Source organism: Convolutriloba macropyga, chromosome 8 (assembly GCF_964194025.1).
Source record: "Convolutriloba macropyga chromosome 8, txConMacr16.3, whole genome shotgun sequence".
Lineage (NCBI taxonomy): Eukaryota > Metazoa > Xenacoelomorpha > Acoela > Convolutidae > Convolutriloba > Convolutriloba macropyga.
Window position 1 is genome coordinate 19,412,508 of NC_134475.1, and position 26,235 is coordinate 19,438,742.

At 29.9% G+C, this 26,235-nt stretch overlaps 1 protein-coding gene across 1 annotated transcript in view; it reads right to left on the minus strand.

Moving 5' to 3' along the window:
* Positions 1-647: 647 nt before the first annotated feature.
* The window catches only part of LOC142343987 (uncharacterized), a 55,572-nt gene continuing 29,984 nt past the window's right edge, over positions 648-26,235 (minus strand). Inside the window, exon 5 of the mRNA XM_075395412.1 lies at positions 648-948. Within this exon, the coding sequence (XP_075251527.1) occupies positions 703-948 (246 nt within the window). The 3' untranslated portion in view covers positions 648-702. The remainder of the gene's footprint in view (positions 949-26,235) is intronic.

A 26,235-nucleotide genomic window follows, 5' to 3' on the forward strand; every position in this document is an offset into this window, starting at 1 on the left:
AATTAGTGGAGCAATCATTTTTATTGATATAAATTAGGAAAGTCAGGTTCTTGCTAACCACTTCGATAAAATCCATATAAAATCCATGTTTTTTGATTTATAAGTTCCTTTTATTGCGGCCAATCCGTGAAAAAAGTCAAGTTAACTATTTGCGTTGATAAAGCACCGAAAACGTATACACTGGAATTAGGCACTATAAACCTACGAAAGTTTCTACAAAATATGCTCTATTACAGAAATGAGCAAGATTGTTATTTTTCTACTTCAATGAAAAGGTACATTTTTGCCAGAAAATGTCAGATCTCTAGATAATAGCTATCCTGTCTAGACCAGATTACTCGAACAGATTAACTTTTCAGTTTCGATTTCCTGTCTGCTGCAACTTCCACTATGTTTCATTATAATTTTTCAGATTATATTCGAAACTCAATTAACTAAATTTTGAGTTTCGAACTGTTGGCTGCTGAAACTATTTTTTTTTCCACAAATTCTTTCCTTTTTTTTGTATTTTTGTTTAGAAGATTAGATTCTGTGTGAAGCTCTGTGACAGCACGCAAAGCGTGATTACATTCAGAGCATTCTGAACAAAAATTGCGGTTCAACATAAGCTCTGACCCAGATTTTTTGTTTTTAAAAATTGGCGCGGGTCAAAAACTGTATTATCAACTATGAAGAGATCATATTATAACAAGCGACGCCGGTTCAAATCCAGGCTCCTCCTCGACACATCCAGGGTTGATCTCTGCAGATGAAGAATCGTTTGAACCAGGTGAAAGTGAGAGCATAGCCGATGGTTGCCTTGTTGAACTTGCGCACCCTTCTCACTCTCCTCACAATTGGAAAGATGAATCTGCGTCTGTTCTTGAACTCTCCCTCTATTACCAGTGCCGCATTGCCAAAGCCAATTTTCATAATATGGTTAAAACCGGACTCCGTGTCATATCTTGCCTAAATATGCTACTGCTTTTAGAGGGCAAATTCATTGATGATCTTAACACCCCCCCCCCCCCCCCCCTCAAAAAAAAAAATCAACCGCCAAGTTTTCACCCAAGTGATACTCTTGTTCCTCAACACAAAACAAAAGTAACTGGCCTTGGTGAAACCAGTTAGAAAACAAACTGTTCACATAGACCAGATATGTACAGGAAGGCTTTCATATTTTTCATTATTTTCGAGAAGTTAAAATGAATACTAAACGCTCGAAGCAAATTAAAAAGAGTAATTGAAAAATGTGGGTAACAAAGCTTAGCCCCAATTGAATACTTGTTTTCTAAATACCAGAAAGAAAGATTTTGATGAGTGGGACAGCAATTGATTATATGGCATGCTGTAAAACTTCTCAAACACGTGTTTTCATCAAAATGCTCAGTTTGATATAGATAAATTATTCTTAATTGATTGACAGAAACAATTCTATAGGAGAGCATTATCAAAAACAGAGCAGCAGAATAGACAGAAACAAATTCACTGAAAATCAGATTTTTTTGACAACGGCTAAACGTCGACACACGATTTTTCGGGAGAAAAGTGACATTTGATAAATCTGGCTAATACATGATTTTTCATATAAGTTTACATGAATTTCTCAGGCTGGGCATCACGATCATTCGTGTGATTTAAATGAAAATTCATGTGATTTCTCATGCAAAACCGCACGAACCATCATGTGTAATCATATGAAAACTCATTTGAAATAGCACAAAAATCATGTACAAACAAAATTTTGTGTAATTTTGCATGAAAAATTACATAGAATTTCATGTAAATCACACTAAAAATAGATCATTTACGAAGCACAGCTGTCAACCACTCAAAATGAAGGTTCAAAACAAGTTTGATCCAACATTAATTCAGGTGGCCGTTTTTACCCCAATTTTGGCTGTTAAGTAAGGTTCTATTAAAGTAAGGTTCCTAAGTAAGATTTATTTTGCTCATTTTTCTGTGGTGTTCCCATTCAACTGCTTTTAGTTTGGTTCAACATAATCAAAATTTGTCAGAAAATTTTCACTGCCTAATACACAATAGTTAAAAGTCAGAAAACCGGTCAAATCTAATGTACGCTGATTCTTTCGGGGTTTCAACACTTAAACCAGAATAAGCATTCATGAAAATTCTCACTTTCGTCTTCATTTCATGACTTTTTAATACAACAACTAAAAACAGCTTGCCAAACAACCTTCGTTTAAAAAGTGCTAATTTGCTTTATACGCTCAATCACACAAAAAATCTCGTGATTTTTGATCACACGAGACAAAATCGGGCAATTTTACACGAGAGTTTTAGAGTAAACTCCACTTCTGTGAGGTTCCGAGAAATTTCCTCGCCGGATAACTTTAATTGTTGAGCCCACAAAATTGTTTAGGAACTGTTTGCTCACCTCGGTATTTTTTGCGGTCAGAATTTATAATCGATATAATGGACGTCAAAGGACACGAGTGGTGTCGTCAGAAAATCATTTGAGCGTATAATGTTTTCTGATTTTTGTTTCTTTCAAAAAATTATCGCGGCTCAAAGCTTTGTGACAAATTGTGACTTCTCACGCTAATTTTGCTCACCTGATTCATTTTGCTTAAAAAATGTTTTTTTTACAAAATCTGCCAAAATTTTCAACTAATAGAAAACTCTCTCTAATGTGGTTAATCATTAATGATTGCAAATATAATTTGTACATCCCTATTTCCGTCAAAGTATTTCGATTTTTTTTTACAAAAGCAGGGCTCAGAATTTTTCAGTCCTTGAATTTCGTATTGTGGAGTAAAATTGCGTGATCATCGCGGATTTTGACTTCTGGTGTTTACTACTAGCAACTTTTTGTCGATAAAGTTTTGATTGGTTTTGTTCCAATATTTCAAAACGCATTTTGATAATGGTGTTGCTTTTGTTTTTAAAAAAAGGATGGTTGTCAATTGTCTCTTTAGTGTTATTTTGCAATTGAAATCACAGGTCATATAGACCACTGGTATCTTCTTTTCTAGCAAATAGAAAAAAACATGTGTATGTCCAATCAGTATTGTGGTCTGGAAGAAAACACTGCTAGTTAAGCCAATAAAAATCATGGTCAGATCAGAGCATTTGGAAAAATAAAAGAACCACCAGACTTTTTACTTTTTGTGTATTCTCGTTTTTGTATTCGATTTAAATGGGCCGGATTAAGTTTAACATGATTATGTTAATCCTAATATACATAATTAATCAGTCCTATTGCGATAATTTTTGGGGGTGTTCAGTGTTACGTCACAAGCTGCACTTTTCTGATGACATTTTGAAACATTAATCGTTGTTTTTAATGGAAGATCCGCGAATGCCTGCATGCTATTTATTCGTAATATCCTCCAAAATTACTTTTTTCTTCATGCCACATGTACAACTTAACATGCTTTCAGAAATAAATTAAATTGAAATTAGAAATTTACCTTTTTGACTGCTTTGTACCATCTGTAAAATAAAAGTTCTATTTTTCCAAAAAATGCAAACTCTATGCTCTCCTTATCAAAATTGACTAGCTGTTGCTGTCTATTGCCAATTAGAAATCATATTAGACATACCACGTCAGTTTCATTTGAATAGTTTATTTCTAAAAGTTTTGAAGTGATCAAATAAAATATTTGATTGCAATAGACAACCTACCCTTTATTATCATCTGGAAGATGATATCTGGTTGAAATCATTTCACTGAGATTAATGTTTCACATTTATTGACAAGCGTCTGAAGAAGACTTTCGTAAAGCTTCATCAATTTTCCTGCTTCATGAAGTTTTGTCTCATTTTGTTGTCCCCTCTGGCTCTTTCAAAGTGAAATTTGCGCTCTTGTAGATAATCGATTAGAAAAAGGATAAATTTTACTACAAGTTTCTGCAATTTGAAGATATTTCTTTACCAGTTGTTCTTTTTCACTAGTTGAGACAAATGAAATTCAATTTTTGTTGATGACGTTAAGCGTAATACTCACGTGTTCATTGTCTACACAAGTTTTAAAATGAAATTTGAGAAATTGATGACATCTATTATTGTTCCAACCCATCTTGAGGAGGAGGGGAGGAACTATATACCCAAATGGGGTTTTTTTATCAGACAATTTTCGCCGATCGATATATTTATGGTTGAGACTGGTACCACAAGAAAGCTCGTCCAGCGTAGAGTATTGAATTAAACAGATTTTTTTTCGTTTTTTAAAGGGAGTTTTCGAGGTTTATAGTTCTGAGAAAAGTATAGTGAAGTTCGTTGTTTTTATACAAATTTTCCGGAATTTTGGCCTAAAATTTCGTCAATTTTGCTAAAGTTTGTTGAAAATTTGAAGAATAGTGTTGTTGATTTTGTTTTTAAATACAACAAAAATGCCGACTAATTTTATTTAATCGATATAATCATCGTAAAGAGTTGAGACTGGTATCAGTAGAAAGCTTGTCCAGCGTAGAATATGGAATAAAAAAGATTTTTTTTTACATAGAGTTATCGAGGTTTAAATTTTGAAAGAATATTGTGAATTCCTGTGAGATTTTATTCACATTTTCCGGAATTTTCAACTAAAACTTTGCCAATTTTGCTAAAATTTGCTATTTTTTAGAAATTGTTGTTGATTTTTATTCGTAAAGACAAAAAAATATTGTAAGCTATTTTTATTATTTTTTTTGTCAAAAATTCTGGCTAAATATTTCAAAATCAAGACACCACAAAAACGACAAGAGATAAGTTTTTTGGTCCAGTTTGATTAATTTTACAGGAAGTACAGACCCAAACACCACTAAATCAATCTTTTTAGACTCAAAAAGGGGCTTTTTCTGCTTCACATTCCGTTGAGAGTGCTCTGTAATTAAAACTTTGCCGTCTTTGCTAATTTTAATTGTTGATAATCAAAAACGCAGCATCTATTTTTGATTTTTTAACTAACAAAATATCAATATCTATGACTATTGAACTATTGAATAATTAATTGTTCCTAATTAACGAAGAGCATTAGCAGTGCTCAATCCAAAAGAATTCGGATTGTAGTCAGTCTGTATTTAAAAAAAATGACATTTCAAATTAAAGCTCAGTAGTGATACGTTTCCTGAGCAGCTTCCTGATCAACTTCAAGTTAATAAAACCTGTTGTTTGCTTGAAGGCTTGTTGTTTTTTTGACTTCTAAAAATGTTTGACTTTAAATTAAATATTGGCTTTTTTAAATTTGCCTCTATTGTTATTTTTCATTTCGTCAAGTTTTAGCTTAGTGTCAACAAATAAAGAACGCTTGTCATTTCTAATGAGTTAAAATTTCAAAACTTTTGCGGTTTTACGCCTTAAGTTATGTTTTTCAGGCTGTGAGACTATAAGATTTCACATTTTTATTTTTAAGTGTTTGCCAGTTTTTCACGTGTTCTAGTTTTGTCACATTAACACATTCTTGACCGTTAACATATAAGATTATTGGCGTTCAAAATAAAACCCAATTGAACATTTTAAAATACTGAAAGACATAGATTGTGATTCTAACGGCTTCGACAATACTTTCTTGAAGATTTTGTTTGAAATTTTCGATTTTGTCTTTAAATGTCCTTTAGTTGTATAAAACTTCCTGTCTAATAATAGGTTTCATCAACTTTTTATGGAACAAAAGATGAGCCGATATTCCGATATTAGCAGATAGCGGAACGCTTTCCGGGTTTGATAACAATTGTTTTCCAAAAACCAAAAAAAACTCTTTTTAAATTTGCAATTCTGTTCCTTTTTTTATTTAATTGTTACGTAATTTCGTTAATTACTGATCAATTATGACATTATTTTTGTCAAAGTAAGGTTTTGTCAAATGCGATTAGCGTCACATAATCTAGTGGTTATAAAGAAATCCTTATGACTTTACTGGCTTCGAAAAAAATTAAATTATTTTTGCTTTTTTTGTCATATTTGACGTTCTTTTTGTGGACATTATACATGTTCCGGATAATTGCAGTTCTCAAGCGCTTCTTTTGTACGAATAAATGAACCTATTTAATTATTTCATATTGTAAATAATGGCTTTCATGACTTTAGAAGTAATTTTTTTCAAAAAAAAAATTAAAAGTTTTATTTAAATTGCTCTGTTTTTGTCTACTTGTTCCCTAGTCTCATTAAAATTCATTACATTACCCTCATAAAATTTATCTGTGTTCGAGGAAGGCGCTTTCGAACATGTTTTGAGGGCCAAAATATGGCTTTCAGCTTCGACAGCGTTTTCTGGCAAGATTTAATTGAATTTCGTTTGTTGCCTTTGGTTGATATTTTTTACCGCAAACAAATTGAATGAGGACAAACCATAATACTCTTCTCTAGAAGCATTGACAATTTTAAACCTATGGGATATTTTAGTTGATTTCAATGGTTTTCACTACTTTGAAATTAATTGTTTTTTTTACAAAAAAGTAAGCGAATTTTTTAACTTTACTGTTTTTGTTCTTTTTTGTCTAATTGTTACCAAGCCTTATTCTGGACAGTTTCTATATCTTTTCTGGCGAATTAAAAGTTAATTTGTTTGGTTTCAGCTTTATCTGACGATATGTTAAATTTGTTATTAATTTTGTTTTTTAAAACGGATATAAAGTTTCTGATGCAAATATTAGTGTTTGTTGTTGTTGTTTGATTGTTACTTGTTTTGGAGGCTCTTCGTTCATGCGTATTTTTTCAAAAAAAACTTGAATTTTTGGGTTTCTCTATCTGTTCCTCATTTCGCCGAAAATGTGGATGAGCGGTGTCGGAATTATATGTGCGATCGCACATAAGCGAGCTTCCTTGTTTCCCTGTTTTTTTTCAAAAGAATGATATATAGCGAAATGACCAAATTAGCTCTGACAGTGAGAAAAAATACCTCAGAAGCTTTAGAGAAAAAATTCTTCTTGCTTCTTTTGATAGCTTATTTCATTTAGAAACATGTAATGAAAAGCTGCAAAAAAGTTAGGGCATTAAATCTTCCATTTAAAGTTCACAAAAAATCAGTTTGAGAGTGACGAAAAATCATTTTCAGAGTAAAGTAATTCAGGTGTGATAAAAAATTTTTACTTGAATTAAAAACAGATTAACTCTGTTAGGTGTCAAAAAAAGAGGTTATTCAGATAGTAACTTAAAAAACTGCTTTAAAAAATAAAGACAGGTTGATTGGAGCTTAAGATAATTTTCAAGTGTTTTTGGAACACATCTTGACGTCAAAAAACCAAATAGAAGCCAGTATTAGCGATCGAAGAAGAAAAATAAATCTAATTCTTATGAAAGTTTCTTCTTTAGGGAACCTGTCTTTCATTATAGTTGAGGTGGAAACTACCAATGTTCCAATCTAGCCGATTTAAACAGACAACTACCAGTAAATAATACAAGGATGCTCGCTAATGTGCGTTTGCACATGATTTTCCGATCCGAGCTCATCTACATTTTTGACTTAATTGTCAATCTAATTTTAAACCTAAGATAATTAAAAAAAGATGTTTCAGTTTAAAAAAATCGTTACACAGCCGAACTTTTGATTGCATTGCATTACAATTTTGCCTCAAAACAGCGCTCACAAGATCTGCCATTAGAAAGATTACAAGATAAAACAAACAACAAAATAAGCAAAAATGAAATTTTTTTTAGCGAATGTGTTAGAAGAAGCGAAAAGGAAACGCATAGACTGACCACTCACAAAACATTTATGAAAACGCATATTCTCCAACAACCAAAACGTCAGTTACGACATTATATCAATGAAACAGAGTTTGAATTACAAACAATTGGATGGAACCCCTCAATGATGAGAATAATTCAAAAGTTCACGAAATGAACAAAAACCGAAAAGTATTATTGACATTTGAAAATGAACAATGTCATAAACTTTAATATTATTCGCTATAAAAGACTGCATTGAGTTTCATCATTGATTAGAAACCGATGAGACCAGTCACCATTTTACGACTACATGAAGGATTAAAAAATGCAAAGAGAGCAAATTAGAAAAAACGAGCGAGAAAAGTGCCAATGCCATTAAAGAAATTTTCGGTAAAATTTTTTTCTACTCGCATACAGTCAAAAATTTTTGCAATGCAGTTGTTGTTTTGTTTAACAATATGAATTCAATAAATCAACAAGTGTGAACAAACATAAAGTAACCACGAAACTTTTGAGAAAACACGTTATATCAACGCTAATAACACAGGCAACATTCATAAAATTTCAGCAGAAGTGCTAGAAGAAATTGTCGAAGCCGTTCAAATCATATGTTTTTCTGAAAACTTTATCTATGATCCATTGGACGTCTTTTCTAAGCCAATGGGAGCTATCGGTATTTTGATAATGATATATGATTTCAAAGAAAACAAAAATTACAAAAAAGGCCTGATTTTTTTTTAAATTATGAATACCCGTGTATCAGACTCATAAAACTAATACTTAGCAGATAAAACCACTTACCAGAATAATTTCGGATGCAGTAAAAAGATGGTGTTCCTGTCATTACTAAGACTGAATTAGTGTTCATGAAAATAAATTTAATATTGGTTAATATTCGAAAAAACTTCGAAATTTTATTTTAAAAGTCTTAACAGCCATTAGCTGTCCAATCAAAGCACTATAAGTGTATATTTAAAGCACATTAGGAAGCCGATTGCACTTATAGTTAGCGAGCTGAATTTAGTTAGCAAACTCCATATGAAGAATAGCTAGTCTCTAAGTGATTTGAAAAAAAAACAATAATAAATAGGAAAAGTTTTCTAAAAAACAGCTCTCCAATTGAATTCAAGTTTTTGAATTGAGGTCTATTGGTAACACAAAATTGTTGATTTTTGTAGCGTGAAGTGTAGTTTTTGAGAAATATATTTTATACAAAAGCCTTAATTTGAACAAAAATTACGCTAACAGTGATCAAAATCATGCAAGTATCAAGTGTTCAAACATGGTTTTAAACCTCGGTAAATCCTCAAAAACTAAGAAATTTAGAAGAATCTGTTTAATTTCGGATTCTACGCTGGGCGAGTTTTTTAATGATACCACTCACATTTCTCTACAATGATTAATTATATCGATCGGCCAAAATTGTCTGAACAAAAAACTCATCTGAGTATAGCGTTCCTCCCCTCAAAAGTGGGATCGGAACGAAAATTATGGCTGTTGTCGTCCAAGCCGGGGGTTTTAAAATTTGAAAAACAATGGACTTTTTCAGTAGTGTTTCATTTTGCGAGAAGTCTTGGTTGGATTTCAGCTAATGATTTCAATCGTTTCATAAGCGCAGACGTCTAGAAAGATTGTCAGTTTGTAAATAGATAGCTCGGAAAAATTTGATTTTCTCAGATAGTTGTAAAAGTTTATTTGAAATTTCTACGCAGCTGTACGATATTGCTTGAAATCTTTACTTCATATCATCAATCTTCACTTTCTGACAGAGTAATACTTAAGTTTTGCTTGTCGAATTGGAAACGATATTACCATTTTTGAATGTTTTGCGTCAAACTTCATTCGAATGGAACTTTTTTGGTATATTTTTTTCCACTTATGGGCAGATTTGGCATTGTTTAGCATTATGAGTTTTACATCATTAAGGTTTCAGCTTTCAGCTTTTTAAACCATAATTGACGTCGAAATACAATATTTTTGATGGATTTTGTCATTCTCTACAGCTTTTTTTTGCTCACTTCATGTTGAAAAGCCAATTCGACTGCAAATGAAATTCTGACCTCCATAAATTACCATATATAGAAATTTTTCTAGTTAAAATTATTACACCTGATAATTTCACCCTCTGACTATGAGCTGACAATTAAAATTGGCCAAACACCAGGAAATAAGAAGGGGTGGGAACATTAGGTGTTTACGTACATGCCGCATCTTTTCGTTAAGCATTTAACTTTAGAGGGCAATTTGAGTGGGAAGTGGCAAAAAGTCAACTGCTAAAATTAGCCGTTTTCTCATCTAGCTCTCTGCCTAGGTCGAGGTGGCAAGACAGAATTAGGCTCTGATCAGACCATCTTCGAGCGCACACACGTTCTCGGTCTGATCAGAGGTCTCTTTTGTCTGTGACGGTCTGAACAGAGGCCATTTCTGTCTGGACCTCAACCTGGGTAACACTTGGTCATTATTATTGGACAAAATTAAAAACTTAAATATAAAGGGCTAATTAAACTACCCGGTAAGTCTTTAAAATTGAGAACTAATCACGTACTGAGACTAAATTTGACATAAATTAGCAAAAGTAAATTTGTTTTTTGACAGAGACTTTTCTGAAGTCCAGTAAGTGTAAAATTGCATTTATGTTCCAAAATTTCGCCAACGACTTGTAAAAAAGGTGAATTGAACCTAATTTTCAGTTGGCATATTTGACAATGGTAGTAGTGGATAAAACAAGGGATTCAACCACCAGCAAAATTTGTCTCTTTCTCCTAACGCTAATCGCGCATGTCGAATCGGGCCAAATTTTACTGTTTGTTGAATCCCTTGTTTTATCCACTACTATATTCACCACTATAAATACATACTACACGCACAATTTTGTGTACAAAAATGTACACAGCTAGTATAATTTATGCAATTCATACACTAATATCCAAAAGTTCTCAAAGCTAGATTTAAGCCTAATTTCATATCTAATACGCCAAACTATACTGAAATAAATCAGGTCAATCATCTCACAAAGTTTTTTTTTCAATAGAATTGGATGGATTGAAAATAACTCAAAATTGCTTAGAACTGTATAATAAGAAACGAGTTTCTTTAAAATTTTGACTTTAACCAGGAGACGATTGATCTATGATGTTTAACTGAGTGATTCTATGTACCTGGTTACATTATTGAGCCGAGTCTTGGGAAGTCTTGTTAAAAGGTTGACTCGCCTTTACCACGCTACGGCAGTACTGCTCGACCTTTCTTAATGACAACTGTGGGGGAGGGTGCAACTACAGAATGCTTGAACATTTTTAATTTTAATTATTAGGCTGACTGAAGTCTAATATTAAGCTGACTGAACAATATTAATGTATCATTTTACAGTTTTTGTAGTGAAGTGAAACTCATGATGAATAGCCAAAAAGTGCCGTGGAGAATAAGGGTCCCCACGTGAAGAATTATTCTAGAACATTCTTTTTCTAGAATATTCTCACATGATTTTTAACTTAAAATTAGTTATCATTTCCCAAGTAATTACATCTTTTAAAGTAAAATAATAATTAACACCTTCTATTAAATTGAATGATTTGTATAATCTATTAAAAATTAAATAACGATTTTAATAAATACTCACTTTACTAGCTAATTTTTAAGGGTAATTTATATTCGAAATTTTCACTTGTTTTCATTCTGTTAGTGATGGTGGCTTTCTTTGTCAATGGCGGCGGCCATTTTAGCATGACATGCACTTTTCATTCGATCTGCTAAGAAGTTTAATGCGATGTTAAACCAAGCTTGTTGACTTCTTGTACTATTAGTGGTTGCTAAATATGAAAGAAAGCGAACAGTAATAGCACGGTCAAAAACACCGAGATCGGTGGAAACACAGTGATTAGTGTTTTTCTATGTCTTCTTGAATACTATACTTATAAACAAGCTCTCTGAATTGATTTCTAGTATGACCATATCTATATCTATGAAGATAAATACATAGTCTACATTTCCTATTTCTAAATCTATATAATGATATATGTTTATAAACATTACACATATTACACGTTAGATATTGATCAGGATCAGAATAATGATATCACAAATGTTCTATATAATCTTTCATTTTGACCATATTTTTACATACATAACAAGAATATTCTAATTCTTTACAATTATTACAACATTCTTTCCAAGGTTTATTTATGCATTTATTGCATTTCATTTTCATTTTTCGAAAAATTATTTTTTGATTATTTCCCTAAATAAATACATCATGTCTCAATCAACTAATACTAGTGTCATAAACTTCTGCGATGTCTATAATTTATCCTTTGAATCAAAGAAGGCTTAATACAGGCATCAATCATACGATCTCAAACATAAGGAACTATTGGAGAAAATGTTTGAGTCTGAAGAAGAGGAAATCTCGGAGAGGGTGTATAATTTTGATGAAGATGATTATATTATTAAAACTAAACCAGCCACCAAACCTAAAACTAAAACTGAAGAGGATATCTACACCAGAATTAAGTATGAATGTAAAGATTGTCATGAAGAATTTAGAAGTAAAGTAGCTCTAACTACTCATTCATATAGTCACAATCGCATGTATCTAGAAAACACAGAAGACTTCGATATAAACTCAAGTCAGAACATGAGAGAATTTTATATTACTGACAAAGGTGGGAATTACATTGAAGATATAGATGAAGCAACTAATTACTCTTTAGAATAAATTAATAACTGTTACCAGTTTCGTAAAATTAAGAGTTTTAAATATAAGATCACGGCTGAATGTGATTATAAGAAGAGAACCAAAGAAGAAGTTAAAACTAATAAAATATTTTTCAATACTGATTTATTTAAAAATAATAATGCAAAATATGAATATGGTGACTTCAATCGGTGGCTAGATTTCGAAAAGGAAATATATGAAGGTTATGGTTATGATTTTGAGTTTCTTGGAATAAGAAGTATTCAGTTAAACATTGAACCAACTAAAGCATCTATTGGTAGTTATATAGATTTACCTTCTGATCTCAAAAACTCTAAATCGATATTAAATATACGTAGTTATAAATACAATTGCTTACAACTCACACCATGCAACTCGAGAAAGTAAATATGTAGATAAACTAATTGAACCAAGACAACAACATGAAGATGATTTTGCTTATATAATAAGAATACAGAAATTGTATAACAATATTATTTGGGTATACACACCTTGTGGTAATGGTAAAATAGAATTGTTGAAACAAGTGGATGATTTTAATAAAGATAGAAAAGATGTAAGAATACTAGTTTGGAGTAATGGTCAAATAGAACACTGTGCCCTAATAAAAAATATAGAAACCTTGTTAGAACGACCAAATAAAAACAACATTAAATATTATTATTGAGATAGATGTACCTATTGGTTTAACTCACAAATTAAATATGATAAACACCAATGCAGCACCTCATTCAAACCAGAGATTGTTTGTCCTAAGAAAAAACATATTACTTTTGTGAATGAACACAAACGTCAGCATATAAAAAATATTATAACTGCCGATATAGAATGTTGCATTGTTGAAGTCTCAACTAATGATTTAAAATATGTAATAGCGTAACATATTCCAATAGCTGCGGGTTACACCTGGCAAGGTAACTTCAAACACTTCTTCGGTCTAGGCTGCATCAAAAGATTTGCTGGAGATCTATTAGAAATAGAAACTGAGAAAAATTTCAAACATAATGAAAAGATGATATTCACAGAAGAAGATAAATTATATCATGAAACTGATAACACTTGTCATATCTGCAGTAAAACATGTATTAATAAAGTAAGAGATCATTGTCATGAAACTGGTAAATATAGAGGACCAGCATGTAAAATATGTAATCTAAGATACAAACAACAAAACTTCATTCCAGTAATATTCCATAATGGCTCTGGCTATGACTGCAACCTACTATACAGTGAACTCTTCAAAGAGAATAATGATAAAAGAAAAATGGATAACATACCACTAGCTGCTGGTAAGTCTAAGATGTTTAGCATTGGTTGTATTAAATTCTTAGATAGTTATAATTTCTTAGCTATGCCCCTAGATCAAATGGCAAAGATATATGGGTGTAAAACTAAAACATTATATCAAAATGAATACTTTGGTTTAGACTCCTTGGGAACCACAACAAAGTCGTATAATAATCTTATAGGTAATCTAAAAATAGAAGACTTCAAATCCTCTCTACATAATAAATTACCAACACCAGAAGATGTCGATAACTTTAATAAAGACAACAGTCATAAAACTGGTAAAAATCTAACTATAGAGTATTTACAAAATGATGTGGAAACATTAGACTACTCCATGAATGAATATGTTAAACTAAGTATGAAAGAATTCAAGCTTAACCCACTACATTATGTAAGTCTCCCAGGTTATAGTTTTGATTGTTGGTTAATGTCAAGCGGTGTAACATTAGATACATTGCAAGATAAACAGATGCTAGATGATTTTGTTGGAGCAAAGAGAGGTGGTATATGTGGAATAATGGGAGATAGATATATAGATAACAGTGATGGTAAGACCATATGGTACATAGACGCAAACAATCTATATGGTTATGCAATGACGCAAAAGTTACCTTATAAGGATTTTGAGTTTATTACTACTACTACTCTAGATGTATGGGAAACCACGCTTCAGCGTATATTAAATACTCCAAATGAATGTGATCATGGTTACTATATAGTTTGTGATATTGAATATACTAATGAACGTAAAGAGAGAACAGAAGAGTTAGCACTAATGCCTAATAAGAGAAAGATAAATGATAATGAATTGGGATACCGACAAAGAGAGAAAAGTAAAGCAAGATCAGGGAACTGCTTCACAGATCCGAGAAATTAATCTTAGACCAAAACAACAAAACAAAATATATGGTTCATTATAGGATGTTAAAGTTCTATGTTAAGATGGGAGTTAAAGTAACAAAAATACATTGAGTAATTAAATTTAAACAAGACTACATATGTAGAGATTATATACAAAACAATACAAATAAAAGAGCAACAGCTAAAACTGAAGCAGAAAAGGATGTAAGGAAATTAATGAATAAATCATTATATGGAAGAATGTGCATGAATCCTCTACACTTCTTTCAAAGTAAGTACTTGGATGATGAAGAAAAAATAATGAAAAGTGTAAGTAAACCAACATTTAAGAATATAACTAGATATAGAGATTATAGCCAAATAGAATATATAAAGAAAAAAATAGAATATGATTCTCCAGTATATGTAGGTGTTACTATCTTAGAATTAAGTAAATTACACATGTATGATGTATTCTATAATATTCTACAACCATCCCTCAAAGATCTAACACTTCACTATATGGATACGGACAGTTTCGTATTAAGCTATAGTGAAGGTAATGTTAGTGATGAGCATATGGACTTAATTAATCTAGACATACCTATAAAAACTAATAATAAAGTCCCCGGCAAGTTTAAGCACGAGCTGGGAAGTAGGATTATTGAGGAATTTATAGTATTGTCCCCCAAAACATATAGCTTCAAAAATTATCCTAAAAACAGTAAAGAAAAGGGAATAAAGAAGCATAATAATGCTAGGCACATAGATTATTATGATGCATTAATGAATAATACACAGAGAACAGTAGATGAATGTATAATACAAAAAGTTGGTGATAACATGACAACAACAAAAACAAGTAAGGTTAGTCTAAACACATTTGATGTTAAAAGATTTTATGTTAATAATATTAAAAGCTATCCTTATGATGAGAATCTATATCTGTTCAAAAGGGATTTAATAAAAATGATCCACCAAGCATCAGTGAACGAACAAAGTTTGCGGTTTACCAAACTGCTTCGCAGATCATTAGATGGAGACAAAGACCTACTGGTTAATAATATTCTAGAACTAACCATTAATGATGATAGAAAGTTAATTGAAGTTGCTATTATATTATATAATGAGCTTTGCTAATTTTTATAACAAATAATTATAGACCTAATTCTTTCATTACATCCATAGGGTTGGTAGTTAGTATATTTTAAATCTTTATCTGAGCCATATATTTTTCCATAGTGTCTCCCATGATTGTATTCTTATGTAGTGTAGCTCCAGCTATTATATTTTTATTATATTCTAGAAATTTTATTATCTTCCCAGCCCCATCTACTTATTTAGAATAAGTTGAAATTATTAAATCATCATGATTTGGTTCCTTAATATGATCAATAAACTCATCTATAGTATTACAACGTCTTTTACAAGCTAAACATCTTTTTAGATTAAGAGAGAAGCTGTTTTCATTATCCATTTTTTTACTCTTATTATAATTTTTCAATACATATAAAATGACTAAACTAGATAAACTTATAGAACTATACAATCTAGAAAAACAAAACAGAAGAAATAGATTAGAAGATAAATTAAAACAACAAGAATATTATGGTGAAATAGAAGAGTTATTTGATCCTCTAACCAAAACTATCAGTGAAAACAATGAACGGAATCTAGCATTAAGTGAACAAACATTAAGAGCAATAGATTGGCAAAATCAAGAGTTAGATAAAAAACTAAGATAATTAATGAAACTGCTTCGCAGATCGAGCAAGCTGGTTACCAGTTTAACGAAACTGCTTCCAAGATGGGTGAAACTGCTTCGCAGATTGGTGAAACGTTAAAGGGGACCATAAAGCAAACTCAAGATATAGCACCAGTTTATGTTAATACAAAAACAGCCGAACTTCTTCATGAAATGGGGGCTCAAACTAATCCTCAATTAAAATTAGAACTCGTAGATTTACCTAGTAGGAGATATAAAATGAATGGTGTTGATATAACTCTAGAGCAGGGTGCATTTTTAGTTAGTGATAATGTATATGAGTTTTCAGAAGGATTTACTGATTTTCTTACTAAAACAAATTTAACATATGATGATAAGTTTGAGGAAGATGAAAACAAAATTAAAAGGTTTTTAAAGGATATTAGATATGATTTAGGAAAAGGGGATAAGAAAAGCGCTAGATATAGAACAATAAAACGTATAATGGAGGTAAGAGATGATATATTTGGCAGGGGATTAAATGACAACCCAAATAATTAACGAGAAAGACTAGAACTATTAATAGAAAGACTAGAACTAATAATACTAGAAACAAAAGCTGGTCATGATGGATTATATGATGAAATGCTAGATATATCTAAGCAACTATTATCTATGAATAGTATTAATCAAGACCAACTAGATAATTTTGTTTTTAAGTATGGTAAATGAATGATGGAAAAACAACAACAACAACTACTAGCTAAAGAAGTATTCAGTCCTCAAATAACAAAGTTTAAAAGACAAAAAATAATACCACTATATAAAGATGAAACATGGTCAGCTGATTTAATTGATAAGTCATCTCTAAGTAAATACAATAATAATTATAAGTTTATATTAACAGTTATAGATATATTCACAAAATATGCATGGGCTAGTCCTTTAAAGAAAAAATCTGGTTTATCTATAACTAATGGTTTTAAAGCAATTCTATCAGAAGGACGAAAACCAGAAAAATTATGGGTAGATAGAGGTAGTGAGTTTTACAATAAAACATTTAAATCTTTACTTAAAGAATATGGAACTGGCAATGCCGCTTCAGGGATCAGTGAAACTGCTTCGCAGATAGAGCTATATTCTACTTATAGTGATTTAAAGGCTGTGTTTATAGAGAAATTTAATAGAACATTATTACACATAATAAATAAACCAATGTTCATCAATGGCGATGGTAATTGGGTAAATATATTAAATGATGCTGTTGTAACATATAACAATAAAATTCACTCATCAATTAATATGACACCAGTTGATGCTTCTAATAATCCTGATAAAGTTAAATACACTTTTAGTTTTAAGAATATTAAACCTAAACTTAACGTTGGTGATTATGTAAGAAATGTAGATAAACGTAATATCTTCTCTAAAGGTTACACTTCTAATTGGAATAGAGAATTGTGTAAAGTGAATGAAGTTCTAAGAACACATCCACCAACATATAAAATAGAAGATATTAATGGAGAGATAATAGAAGGCAAATATTAAGAACAGGAACTATTGAAATCTGAGTTTGATTTTGAATATAATAATAAAGTTTTAGAATCATTAAATATACTTCTTAAAATAAATAATGACAAGAAACAGATTCAATCAAGTGAAACGTCATATAGGAAATGGAAACAACTTAACACTAAGTAAGGCTCGTGGGTTATTCCTAGAAGATAATGATAATATTGATATGAAGGATACCTAAAAAATTACAAATGTTCATCCTCCAATAGATGAAAAAGATGTTGTTAATAAAGAGTATTGTGACAATAACTTATTATCCTTTTCTAATAAAATAGACATTTTAAGTAGAAACATAACTGAACTAAGAAAGGGTGACTTTATTAAAGTTACAACTAAAGCATTACAACTAAATGAAACACAAGTTAATGAAGAACTAATTAATGAGTTTATCGAATCAACAAATGAAGTCAGAAATACTGTTAAGTTTTGTATTAAAGTTGCTGCAGATACTATCTCTAAATATAATCAATTAAAGCAAGAATTTGATAATAATAAGTTTAATCAGAATATAACTAACATACACTTAGATGAAATGTTTACTAACGGTCTGAGAGAAATGAAAGAATACAATAAATCTCTTAGAGGTGTTATAGTACAATATATAATTGCTATAATTTTACAAAGTAAGTTACTTGATAATAAAGAGAAAGATAGACTTGAGATGCATTATAGTTTAATCAAGAAGATATAATGAAAGAAATAGAAAGAATTTTTACTAATGAAAATAAGCAAAGCACTGACCAATCCAACAGCACCGAGTGAGAGATGACTATATCCAGATTTGTCATCAGTATCAGAAAGATTGATAAACGAAAAGATTCAAGCTAATAATAAATTTAACAACAAAATTAACATTATAAAATATAATAGAAATTATTATGAAACTTTAACTAATAACTATAATAAGAAGTTAGGTAGATATAAGAAATATATTAACATAGCTGAGATAACAGAAATAGTATTATCATCAATAGCAACAACTGCAACAACAACATCAGTTTCATTAACAGGTATAGGATTAGCTTATTTTATACCAACAGCTTTCGCTACAGCAACTGTTTGTGGTTCATTATCAAAAAACAATTAATACTAAAATTAGAAATAAAATTATAAAGTAATCACAAATGTATATTTTAAGTAAACAGTTTAGTGATAAGTTTATTAAACTATATACTAAATCAATGAATGATAATAAAATAGATAATGATGAAAATAATGAATTTGTTAAGTTATATGAGGATTATAAGAAGAATAAGAAAAACAAGCTGAGAATTCTTTTAGTTTAAAGATATTAGTGCTTAGTAATAACAAGGTTTTTAGTAATAATAATATTAGTATTAATATTTATCCGCGAAGCGGTTACACCGATCGATAAATATATAATCATAATCTTAGTTATAATCATAATCATAAACATAATATAATCATGGTGAAACTGCTTCGCAGATTGGTGAAACGTTAAAGGGGACCATAAAGCAAACTCAAGATATAGCACCAATTTATGCTGATACAAAAACAGCCAAACTTCTTCATGACATGGGGGCTCAAACTAATCCTCAATTAAAATTAGAACTCGTAGATTTACCTAGTAGGAGATATAAAATGAGTGGTGTTGATATAACTCTAGAGCAGGGTGCATTTTTAGTTAGGGATAATGTATATGAGTTTTCAGAAGCATTTACTGATTTTCTTACTAAAACAAATGTAACATATGATGATAAGTTTGAGGAAGATGAAAACAAAATTAAAAGGTTTTTAAAGGATATTAGATATGATTTAGGAAAACTGGATAAGAAAAGCGCTAGATATAGAACAATAAAACGTATAATGGAGGTAAGAGATGATATATTTGGCAGGGGATTAAATGACAACCCAAATAACTTAGTAGAAAGACTAGAACTATTAATAGTAGAAACAAAAGCTGGTCATGATGGATTATATGATGAAATGCTAGATATATCTAAGCAACTATTATCTATGAATATTATTAATCAAGACCAACTAGATAATTTTGTTTTTAACTATGGTAAATGAATGATGGAAAAACAACAACAACAACTACTAGCTAAAGAAGTAGTCAGTCCTTAAATAACAAACTTTAAAAGACAAAGAATAATACCACTATATAAAGATGAAACATGGTCAGCTGATTTAAGTGATAAGTCATCTCTAAGTAAATACAATAATAATTATAAGTTTATATTAAGAATTATAGATATATTCACAAAATATGCATGAGCTAGTCCTTTAAAGATTAAATCTGGTTTATCTATAACTAATGGTTTTAAAACAATCCTATCAGAAGACGAAAACCAGAAAAATTATGGGTAGATAGAGGTAGTGAGTTTTACAATAAAACATTTAAATCGTTACTTAAAGAATATGGAACTGGCAATGCCGCTTCAGGGATCAGTGAAACTGCTTCGCAGATAGAGCTATTTTCTACTTATAGTGATTTAAAGGCTGTGTTTATAGAGAGATTTAATAGAACATTATTACAAATAATAAATAAACCAATGTTCATCAATGGCGATGGTAATTGGGTAAATATATTAAATGATGCTGTTGTAACATATAACAATAAAATTGACTCATCAATTAATATGACACCAGTTGATGCTTCTAATAATCCTGATGAAGTTAAATACACTTTTAGTTTTAAGAATTTTAAACCTAAACTTAACGTTGGTGATTATGTAAGAAATGTAGATAAACGTAATATCTTCTCTAAAGGTTACACTTCTAATTGGAATAGAGAATTGTTTAAAGTGAATGAAGTTCTAAGAACACATCCACCAACATATAAAATAGAAGATATTAATGGAGAGATAATAGAAGGTAAATATTATGAACAGGAACTATTGAAATCTGAGTTTGATTTTGAATCTAATAATAAAGTTTTAGAATCATTAAATATACTTCTTAAAATAAATAATGACAAGAAACAGATTCAATCAAGCGAAACGTCATATAGGGAATGGAAACAACTTAACACTAAGTAGGGCTCGTGGGTTGTTCCTAGAAGATAATGATAATATTGATATGAAGGATACCTATAAAATTACAAATGTTCATCCTCCAATAGATGAAAAAGATGTTGTTAATAAAGAGTATTGTGACAATAACTTATTATCCTTTTCTAATAAAATAGAAATTTTAAGTAGAAACATAACTGAACTAAGAAAGGGTGATTTTGATGAAGTTACAACTAAAACATTACAATTAAATGAAACACAAGTTAATGAAGAACTAATTAATGAGTTTATTGAATCAACAAATGAAGTCAGAAACACTGTTAAGTTTTGTAATAAAGTTGCTGCAGATACTATCTCTAAATATAATCAATTAAAGCAAGAATTTGATAATAATAAGTTTAATCAGAATATAACTAACATACATTTAGATGAAATGTTTACTAACGGTCTGAGAGAAACGAAAGAATACAATAAACCTCTTTGAGGTGTTATAGTACATTATATAAATGCTATACTTTTACAAAGTAAGTTACTTGATAATAAAGAGAAAGACAGACTTGAGATGCATTATAGTTTTAATCAAGAAGATATAACGAAAGAAATAGCAAGAATTTTTACTAATGAAAATAAGCAAAGCAATGACCAATCCAACAGCACCGAGTGAGAGATTACTATATCCAGGTTTCTCATCAGTATCAAAAAGATTGATAAACGAAAAGATTCAAGCTAATAATAAATTTAACAACAATATTAACATTATAAAAGATATTAGAAATTATTATGAAACTGAAACTAATAACTATAATAAGAAGTTAAGTAGATATAAGAATTATATTACCATAGCTGAGATAACAGAAATAGTATTATCATCAATAGCAACAACTGCAACAACAACATCCGTTTCATTAACAGGTATAGGATTAGCTTATTTTATACCAACAGCTTTTGCTACAGCAACTGTTTGTGGTTCATTATCAAAAACAATTAATAATAAAATTAGAAATAAAATTATAAAGTATTCACAAATGTATATTTTAAGTAAACAGTTTAGTGATAAGTTTATTAAACTATATACCAAATCAATGAATGATAATAAAATAGATAATGATGAAAATAATGAAATTGTTAAGTTATATGAGGATTATAAGAAGAATAAGAAAAACAAGCTGAGAATTCTTTTAGTTTAAAGATATTAGTGCTTAGTAATAACAATGTTTTTAGTAATAATAATATTAGTATTAATATTTATCCGCGAAGCGGTTACACCGATCGATAAATATATAATCATAATCTTAGATATAATCATAATCATAAACATAATATAATCATAATCATAATCATTATCATAAACATAATATAATCATAACTATAATCATAATCAAATAATTATCTTTTCTTTGTACCTAAGTATAACCCTCTTCCTTTTTGTACTACTTTTATACCTTCACCAGTAGTTGCAAATTTAATTTAATCGGGTGTAGCCGCTAGAGCTGCTTTAGGGTTTCCAGATGCAGCTGCACTTCCTATTTTACTTGCTATTTCTAATGCTCTTACTGGATTATTAGCAACTTTCTTTCCAAAGTTAACTGCAGCCCTACCAAAACTTTTAAAGAAATCTATAAGTCCTTCTGCTTCTATTGTTGCATCAGATACTGTCATTGATTTATTCCTTCTACATAAAACACAATTAACTTTTAACATTTTAGTACCTTTTGAAGTGATAGCTCCTCTTATATTAACAGTACCACTATAATGACTACCTCCAACACAATATGAATTAGTTTTGAACTTATTTAAAAGTCTCATTTCTCTATATAAAAAATAACGGAAGTTAAAAAGTATAATCCTTTTGTTGTTATTAAACCCAAGCCCAAGCCCAAGCCCAAGCCCAAGCCCAAGGTTAAGCTTGAAGCTAGAGGCTTGGCTCTAGAGAATAAAAAGAAATTAGACATTATTTATGCTAAAGGTTTTGTTAATACTAACAAGAAATAGTTGGGTGTAAACAAGAGTAACAAGAGTAACAATTAGAGCTGACTAGCTATAATTATAAGTATAAGTATATGGTTATGTATAAGTATAAGTATATAATCATATCAATAACTATATTATACTATAATTATAAATTGTCGCTAGAGTTATATCTAAAATTATAATTATCACTAGAGTTATATCTAAAATTATAATTATCGCTAGAGTTATATCTATGACTTAAATTATATCTATGACTTGAATTATATCTATGATATTATGTCTACCATCTTATTACCATCACTATTCACACCAACACCTTTTCTAGTTAATACTAATGCATGACATATAGCATCTGCAACTGCAGCACTAAATATAAAATTAAGTTGTATTGGTTGTGGACCTATATGATTCCTTTGATATCTAGTATCGAATACATATATTCTTTAATTACTTTTGAATGTTCTATGATTTATATATGGTTTTATATTATGTGGTAGCCCATTATAATCTTTATTAAAACTAACAATCTCTTCAAAAACCTCATTATAATTATTGGTTCCATAATTAATATTCATTCTATCCTCGGGATAAAACTCACTACCAATCTTACAATAACATTCAGTAACTTTCATTACATCAAATGTACTTGCATCATGAGTTTGCTCATTAACATTATTATTTTCAAAACCAACTATAATATATTGTGGTCTTTCCATACCACTTTCCATACCTAGATCAAACAAGAAGTTAGTAGCATTGGGTACATTCTTATAAAATGTCTTTCTTTCATAATAACTAAAGTCTACATTATTCTTTTTACTTAAACCCTTTTGCACAATAATTCTATTATCATTACTAGGATCAATACTAGGTACACACCATGATATATCTCTACTTTCTATATTACCATCATTAGCAACTGCATCAGGATTAGCATTAACTCTATATAGAGCTCTATCATTATTATTCCTTTTTAATAATAGTTTAAATCCTAAACCATATACAATCTTTTCTAAATCAATTATGAAACCAAATAGATCACTCATCTTAATCATCATATACATATGACCTCGTTGTGCAGCAATATGGTCTTCTTTAAGTTGACTATCTCTATTGCCTTGATTTTTAACAAAACCACTCTCATATTCATCATCAGTACTAGTTAATAACTTATACATCAATAGATTAGGATGACAATGATCTATATATTCAATAGTCCTACCACCACTAGTTTCAAGCTTAATTGAACTAAACAATGCCATCATACCATAATTAACTAATCTAATATTAGCATCATTAGCAAATACACCACCAGTATCATCTGATACAACAAACTCTATCTCTAGATAGGAATCACGCAAATTTAAGTGATTCTCTTCTCTATTCAGTATGATATTAATATTGGTATTTATCGTATTCCTTGTTGCCAGGTTATTTGGTTTATATTTTATAATCTTACTTTTATGTATATCATTATTATAAACATAAGTTGTATCCAAATTAAAACCCATTTTTATTAGATAAAAAATGACAGACAACTTGATTCTATATGAACTACAAAATATATACGAAGCTTTAACTAAAACTAAAGAACAGTATACACTTAACTTTAGAATGATAAAGCCAACAAAAAAGTATAACTTTAGTGAACCTATACTTAATACAACAAAATTAGGTTTAATTAGATTATCTGTTTATAATTCGGTGTTTAATGTGAATAAGAGAAATAATCAATTTTTATATGCTAGTACTGTTATAGAAGATGATGAAGCTTTACCTCGGGCTCTTAGCTCTGACCCTAACCTTAACCCTATCTCTACCTCAAGCCCAAACATTACATCTATACTTAATCATAATTATAAAGAAGTCCCGTTGCTATATTCAACTATTACACCGGGAGCATATGAGTTAACTGACATCGCAGAATTAATAGAAGAAGAAACTGATGGTAATGTTATAATAGAACCTGATAACAATACGATGAAATGTTTAATGGAAATAAAACAAGGAGCACTCAGCTTTGATATAGAAAACTCACTAGCCTCATTACTAGGATTTAGAAAAACAATTTATAAAAAAGGTAGATATAAATCTCAGAAAATTATTGATATTATGGGTTTTAGTACTATTAACATTCATTGCAATATTATATCTGGAGCTATAGATAATGGTATAGATACAGACATACTATATACTTTTAATCTAACAGAACCACCAGGTTACTTGATAAATATTATACCAACTAACATCTTATATCAAAATGTAACTAAAGATAGAATAGAATATATAGAATTTCATATTAAAGATGAGCATGGAAGGCCTATAGACTTTAATGGTGATGTATTAAGTTTTACTTTACATCTGTGTTAACACAGCAACTTCGTTGATCTAGTTTAGTCTTTATCTTTATGACTTAACTTAAACTTAACTACAAAACTCTCCGATCCCAATTAATTCTTAGTTTACCATTAAAACTTTTATTTTTAGTTATATCAATAAGATATATCATATTACAGTTATTATGTCTACCTCTACAAAAGTATTCATTAAAAACTGGTTCTTTGGCTCATCGAATATCATTAGTTTCTTTAAGTCTTTGGGTAGTTTATCGGGAGATGATAAATCTTTTATATCTTTAATAAATTCAACATCTGCTTTGGGGTTTATTCTTCCTATACCATGGTACTGATCGCCAGTAGGTCCAATGATGTATAGCTTATCAAAGTATATACTAGCTAGAATTAGTTTTTTCAATAAGAATGTCTTACCACATTCACTAGGACCAGATATTATACATCTAAAGTTATCTGGGAATGCGGCTTCAGTAATTATATCATCATCATTTAACCATGAATATAGATCATCATTTATGTTTACAGAGATCGGTGAAACCGCTTCGCGGATGCTGTTAGTAGGACTATGGGACTTCGTCCATCCGTGAAGCTGTTCCACCGATGTTTCACCATTGTTATTAGGTTTAACCTTTTGATGGGACTTCGTCCATGCTTCGCCATGAGGCTTCACCCATCCGGGAACCGGTTCCACCGATGTTTCACCATGTTTTTTTTCATCCAATATATATAAAAAATTATCATTATCATTATCATTATCATTATCATTATCATTATCATTATCATTATCATTATCATTATCATTATCATTATCATTATCATTATCATTATCATTATCATTATCATTATCATTATCATTATCATTATCATTATCATTATCATTATCATTATCATTATCATTATCATTATCATTATCATTATCATTATCATTATCATTATCATTATCATTATCATTATCATTATCATTATCATTATCATTATCATTATCATTATCATTGTCATTATCATTATCAATATCATTATCATTATCATTAACATTAACATTAACATTAACATTAACATTAACATTATCATTAACATTAACATCAACATTAACATTAACATTTTCTTTATCATTAAAATTATCATTATCATTAACATTATCTTTATCATTAACATTAACATTAACATTATCTTTATCATTAACATTACAACTTAAACAAAAACACTCATTGTATATTCCTGGAT